Below are 6,920 nucleotides of genomic sequence, written 5' to 3'. Positions count from 1 at the left end.
GACTCTGCAAAGGTTCTTAGTCCCAGGGCAAGGTTTGTGTTGTCCAAATGCTATTTTATGATTTTTCTATGTATGTTATTTTCACATTTGCCTCTTTTGTTTATTTACGCTATGATGCAGCATTTGGAAAGACGATCTGTGTCTTACGCTCTTTATTTGTGTGTGGGTCAGTTTGAACTTGGTGTGCTCAGAGATCATTAAACCAAAGATATCTTCCTTCCCATGGCTTCCTGTGTGCAACATCTAATCTTGGCTCTCTCACACCCGTAAATTAGAAAACTGTCTCCGACTGGAATTAAGATAAACACCCAGAGCTTCCATAATGAGTGCTTGTATTGTTCAGCTGAGAGTCTGTTTTGTTTTTACTTTATTAGAAATGTGGTTTTTCATTTTTACTAATTCTGAGAGATATGTGAGGGGCAAAAGTACTGTATAAAACTTTAGTTTAACTTCATTTCTAGGTTCTTTGTCTCGTAGAAACATGATTCCCATATATGTAAGGAGTGTTGCACAGTGAGGATGCTAGCATGGATAATGTCTTGGCCCTTACAGTAGACTAAATCTCATATTACTGAGAGACAAAGCTATTTTCTTTTTTATAGATTCTGAGGAATCATTGTATTCCTGAGAGCAAAACTAACCCAAATGTTATGAAAGCAGCAAAATCAGTACTGAAATTTTCACACAAGTTTACAAATGAATGTACGGAAGCCAAGTCTTGCTTTTAATTGTCTTCAATTATTTATTTAGACACCACATTGTCGAGATCACAAGTTGACTATTCTGTTACTTTGTAACTTACATTTGTAAGATAACACAGCCTGTTTTTTTTCCATGATAACAAGTTGATTTCTGTGGTTTTCTCAAGAAATTGATTGTTTCATTTCTTGATATTGTGGCATTTATCATGAGAAAACAAGTTTTTATTTTTACAAGGTCACAAGGTGGTTACAGTGAGCTTGAATATAAGTGGTTCCTGCTAACACCAAATCACACCATTGTCGCAGCCATGATCCTTGAGGAAGATAACATGAAGTTATAGAGCAAGGTTAGGCTATGCATGTGTAATTTGAATGTGCTTCACTGAGGTTAGCAAATGTCTGTTCTGAGTGCGGACAGTGGCATCTGTAGACAGAGATAAGATTTTAACAAGCTCTGCTTAAGTCAGTAGCTGACCTTCATGCAACCTCACTGTTTACGGTGACGGAAAAATGACCTTTTACTTGACTGAACTCGCAAAATATATAAAAACTTTATGTCTTTATCATGAGACAATATTTTTGCCTCCTCAAGATAATGGCATCAATTATCGCATTATTACTACAAAACAAGCTTTTTTAGTCTCTTGAGAAGATAATTAACTTGTGATCTTGGAAAATTACATTAAAATTTGTCATTAAGTGAAGCTACTCTCAACTGAATTCTGCATGAATACACTAATGCATCTAAAAAGTTTTCCTACACCGCTTAATAAACTGTTTAATATGCCCAGTTGTTGTCACAAAAGCACAAACATCCCCCTCATAGGCCCACATGGAAGACCTCAGTTAATGGAGGGGATTTGCACAGTTGCATCAGGAACAAATATACACCTTAGAAATCCACCTGGACACTCGCCGGCAGAAGAGTGTGTAAAATGTGTGAGACACATTTTCCCATGCAAACTTAAGCCAATATGTACATATATATATACATTTATGAAAGAGGTCAGTATTCTTGGTGCGGCTCTTCAAATTTTTTGAAAGAAAACCAGATTGAAATTTAGGAAGCTAGAGGGTAGCAAGTCTTATGAAGTGATTAGACGTCATTTGAAGTCTTTACCCCCTCTAGGACAAAATGACACATTTCCACATTTCCACATTTCACTTACCATCTCTTTCAATGTACTTGAAAGTAAGTCAAATTGTGATAATGTGCTGCAACTCTGACCTGAAGGCAACATGGTCAGTTTCTCTGTATACCACTGCCCCTGCTCCAATTTCATGCGTGTGATTTGAAAATGTAATACGATCATAAGTAATCTGTTGCAGAAAAAAATGAATTAGGAAGAGTATTTATATAGCATTGCTCGTTTTTCTGTTGAGTCTTAAAATTGAACACTTATGTAAAGAGTTTTTGTTACAAAACATCTCAAGCGGTGGGAGAAGGAAACTTAACGGGTTGATTATAACTTTACAAAAGCATTTTAAAAGCACCTAAAACCATAATGCTCACTTTATTGACAGTTTTTTATTTACATGCTGCTCAGGTGCATTTATTGACCAGAATTTATGGTCAATGCCTGTGTGCACAAGTACAAAATATAGAGTAGCAGATTATGGTAACAGAAAATAATAAAACCAATCTTTCCTTATTTGTCTGACACAGGATTAAACGCTTCAGAGGACACTGGATCAGTCTGACTAGACCTAACCTGAGACACTGCCGCTGAAACTTTACCAGACAGCCGACGCTATGAAGAGGAGCAGTTAATGGAAAAACACTGGGAACTGGAAAAGATGACGTCGCCAATCACCACACTGCAAAAAAACACCATGGATATATGAGCTGACTTTATAACTAGAATTGTTCCTTGCCTGCTTTTGATGTTGATCATGTAACTGTGGTGGTTTGGCTTCCCAGCATCATCAGAAACAGCAGGTGCAGCTGAGTTTCGGGATAGAATTTATTTCAGAAGGTTTCTATGCCTCCATGTAGACTCCAGAAAAGAAAAAAACAAGAAAATCATTGGGTCTGCTGTCATCATCTTCCGACATGCAGCTCCCCGCTTAGCTTTTTTTTAAAAGTAGAAGCCCATTAGAGCATTTGATAAATGGAAAAGCTTGGTCTGATAGTAGGTTTGCCTGCTGACTGCAGGTTGGAGATGAGATAAGAAAATGCCTCTATTGCCAGAGCTAAATACAAATTAGGATTCGATTTTCATGCACCCTACAGCAGAGAAGCAAGTCAATACTGGATAAATGAAATGGACAAATTAGTCTATGATTGAATTATCAGGATCATTATTTGTAAATTAATGGAATTAGATGTCTTATAAAAGTTGATAGGAAATTATTTTGCAATAACAGAGATGGAACATAAAATACGATATTGTAAGAGACACTGAAAGGAACATTTCAGTCCCAATATATCCCAATTTCAGTGCAATATAACCTTATTTGGTGTATTGTGTAAACTGATTTGCATGCAGTTTTAGATAAAAAAGATGAGGCTGGTCTAAACTGTGTACAAGAGAGTTTAAAGAAGTTGAAGCGAGATGGAGTTTGATAACAGCTCACGAGACAACTTCACAGAGATTCCCAACACCACCACAACTCCACTCAGGAATGAGGGCACTCGCATCGGCCTCCAGGTCTCCCTGTCTGTTCTGTTAGCGATTGTCACCCTGGCTACTGTGCTTTCAAATGCATTTGTCATCACTACCATCTTTTTGACCAGAAAGCTACACACCCCTGCCAACTTCCTGATAGGTTCCCTCGCCGTCACAGACTTGCTGGTGTCTATTTTAGTCATGCCAATTAGCATTGTCTATACTGTCAGCAAAACCTGGTCACTGGGGCAGATTGTTTGTGACATCTGGCTGTCATCTGATATCACCTTCTGCACAGCTTCCATCTTACACCTGTGTGTGATTGCACTGGACCGCTACTGGGCCATCACTGATGCACTGGAGTATTCAAAACGCCGCACGATGCGCCGAGCTGGGCTGATGGTTGCGGTAGTGTGGGTGATCTCTATTTCTATTTCCATGCCTCCTCTTTTCTGGCGACAGGCCAAAGCCCACGAGGAGCTGACAGAGTGTGTGGTGAATACAGATCAGATCTCTTACACACTGTATTCTACCTTCGGCGCCTTCTACGTTCCCACAGTACTTCTCATCATCCTCTATGGACGGATTTATGTTGCTGCCCGATCTCGTATTTTTAAGACCCCATCGTCATCTGGGAAGCGTTTCACAACAGCACAGCTCATCCAGACCTCTGCAGGCTCCTCTCTCTGTTCTCTTAATTCTGCCTCCCACCAGGATGCACACCTACACTCTGGCAGTGCAGGAGGTGGTGGAGGGGGAGGATCGCCTCTGTTCATGAATAGTGTGAAAGTGAAGCTGGCAGACAGCGTGCTGGAGAGGAAGCGTCTGTGTGCGGCACGGGAGAGAAAAGCCACCAAGACATTGGGCATCATCCTGGGCGCTTTCATTGTCTGTTGGCTCCCGTTCTTTGTTGGCACGCTCGTCACGGCCATATGTAAAGAATGCTGGTTTGATCCGGTACTGTTTGATATCTTTACCTGGTTGGGTTACCTAAACTCCCTTATCAATCCTGTCATATACACTGCATTCAATGATGAGTTTAAGCAAGCTTTCCAAAAACTCATCAAATGCAGACGGAGCTTTTGAAAACCTAAATGGATTAAAACCAACCTCTCCAGGAAAATAGGGAGTGAAAGACACAAACAAATACAAGAAAATACTTGACAGTGGAAGCACCATATACTTGGTATCTTCTTATGAAGACTTGCCAAAAGATTTTGGGCATAGATTTTGGGATACCAAAGGATATCCATCATAAATACTTAAGCATGCAGTACGACAAAGAAAAGATATTTACCGTGCCACTAGTAGAACTTATCTACAAAGGATAAATCATGGGCGTTGAAGTCTATTTCATGTCACAGTAATTGTTTTTATTATTTGTTGGACAACAGAAAGCAAATTACAAACCAACAAGGACTTTGTGACTTCATCGAAAGAGCAAACTCAGAGAGACTGGATTTGATGTTGTGGAAAAGAAAAGCCATGAAATGTATGTTGTCTTATTCTTTGTGCGTTGCAGTATGCTGCTGCTCCCAAATGTATCTGTGGTACAGTAAACTATTTAGAAAGGCCACAAGCTCTAAAGACTGTTTCCACGTTGGCAGTTACACATAAGATCAGTATGTGAGCATATGTGTGTGTGTGTTAGATGTAGTAACGTTAATATGTGTTTTGAGAAGGGAAGGCAGTCAAGTGTTTCACATTTTTTACATGTTTTTCTCCGGTGAGGCATGTCTCTTTATTACAGAAACTGAAATGAGGAACATCATTCCCACTCGGAATGTTTAGTAGCACACAATATCATAGCAACAAATACTTCCCTCTAAAATATTTACAAATCAGTATGCTGAGGCATAGAAGACAAGACTAGGGCAAATGAAACTGGATATTAAAAGAAAATTGAGGATGATTTATTTTGAGAAATCCAATGTGTTTGTTTCACACATATTTCACCTTCATGTGAGAAGGTGTCATTGGCAGATCAATTGGACTGGAAAGCTGTGGATGTGTTTCGCAATTATCTAAAGGTGAGTGGATGACAAATAAACTAATTTTGTTTAATGGAGTAAATCTATCAGGGCAAGCAAAATAAATAAATATATAGAGATAATGCTCACATGTGTCAGTTTCTGGAAGTGCCTGCTGTATATGAATATATCTTTAACCATAGTTGCAGTAGACTCACTCTCTCACTGAAAATACCCCAGTAAGGTACAGTATTTCAGTGCAACCATGCTTGGCCACCAGTTAAACCTCTTAAATTTTTGTTACTTGAGTCAGTGTCATTTGTATGTTTCCTTTTTCACCTAAGGCTTCAACCATTTTCTCATTGCTTAGCAGAGTTCAGAGTACAACTCCCTTACAAACTGGGTAAAATATTGCCATTAAAGCTGTCAAATGTATTTTCAATGTTGATTCTCTTTCAGTTCAGTACATTTGTGTCCATTGTGGTGAATAATAAAGACGACTTACCTTTAGTCACAAGTTGTCACACTCTCCTGAGGTCTTAATGGGATGTCTGTGACACAGCACAATAGATAGGAAGGCTGTAGTCAATACACCAGTCAAAAATTATGTTGGAAAAATGTGTCACATCATGTCAGTTTTCAATGGTCAATGTTAAGAATTGTTGCTTATATGGGCCACTTTTTCCAAGTTTGTTTTTTTCATGGTGGTTGGCCTTTCATTACACATTAATGCGTAAACATGTAAAAAAAAGTGTTGTTAACAAGGTTTTCCATTCCACACGAAAATGTTATAATATGAAAATGTTTGCCCTGGAAGGTATTTTCTGAAAAGTTTGGTTTCAGTGCCCAATTCTACATTTGCATGTGAGCGGTTTATCAAAATACCCATGTTCATGTGTGGAGGACCTTAATGACAATTTGGAAATCAGAACGTTCACCTTCAGGCTGGGAAAAAAAGTCAAAGTCAATTTCAAGTCAATTTCATGGTCATGATATGAAATATTAATGTATTAGCTGAGCAATATTAGTCCATTTCTTTAGTGAAAAACAAAACTGCTGATATGACTTTGCAGTTAATAGCAGATAAATAAAAAAGAGTTTCAACTTCCCTCTGAGGTGCAGCTAAATCGACAGGATTTGAAGTTGAAGTTTGATAGAGACAGAAAAGATGGGATATTTATGCTCTGACTCGGGAGAGTGGTGGAGAAATCCACTGTAATTCTGAAAGTTTTCTGAGGGTTTTGTTAGTGACTTCAGAAACCCAAACATATGCTCTGAAGATCAGAAAATGTAACTGAACCTGCAGTAACAATCACTGGCTTCTTGGGAAACAAGCGTTACTGTGTTCAGTTAATGCTCAGTAGAGTGCTGACCACTGATTTGTGCAGCAGAAAAGAATGAACAAAACTCTTACATTTTCCATCTACGATACCAGCCATGCTTTCAATAGATAAACAATGAACTGTTACGGTAGTTAACAGCTAATGTAACCTTCATATAACCTCAATTTCAAAGGGAACGAACCAAAGAGTGAAAAGAGCCTATATGTGCTGTCTGATTGATGTCTGAAAGGTGGCGTCTATTTATTTGTCTCCGTGATGGACTGGCAAACTGTCCAGTGTGTACCCTGCCTCTTGTCC

The 6,920-nt window shown here is 38.8% G+C and overlaps 1 protein-coding gene across 1 annotated transcript; it reads left to right on the top strand.

Moving 5' to 3' along the window:
• Positions 1–3,215: 3,215 nt before the first annotated feature.
• Positions 3,216–5,776, top strand: htr1d (5-hydroxytryptamine (serotonin) receptor 1D, G protein-coupled). Its single transcript, XM_072365314.1, has one exon. It carries the CDS (start codon positions 3,257–3,259, stop codon positions 4,394–4,396), a length of 1,140 nt encoding a protein of 379 aa, XP_072221415.1. The 5' UTR covers positions 3,216–3,256; the 3' UTR covers positions 4,397–5,776.
• Positions 5,777–6,920: the final 1,144 nt, after the last annotated feature.

Source organism: Leuresthes tenuis, unplaced genomic scaffold (assembly GCF_036924035.1).
Source record: "Leuresthes tenuis unplaced genomic scaffold, fLeuTen1.0.hap1 SCAF_15, whole genome shotgun sequence".
NCBI classification, from domain to species: Eukaryota; Metazoa; Chordata; class Actinopteri; order Atheriniformes; family Atherinopsidae; genus Leuresthes; species Leuresthes tenuis.
Note: the sequence above shows the minus strand (reverse complement) of the source record. Positions and strands in the feature narration are given on the sequence as shown.

Excerpts from the sequence above, each read along its gene's own strand:
- htr1d (XM_072365314.1), top strand. The coding sequence starts at position 3,257 with ATGGAGTTTGATAACAGCTCACGAGACAACTTCACAGAGATTCCCAAC.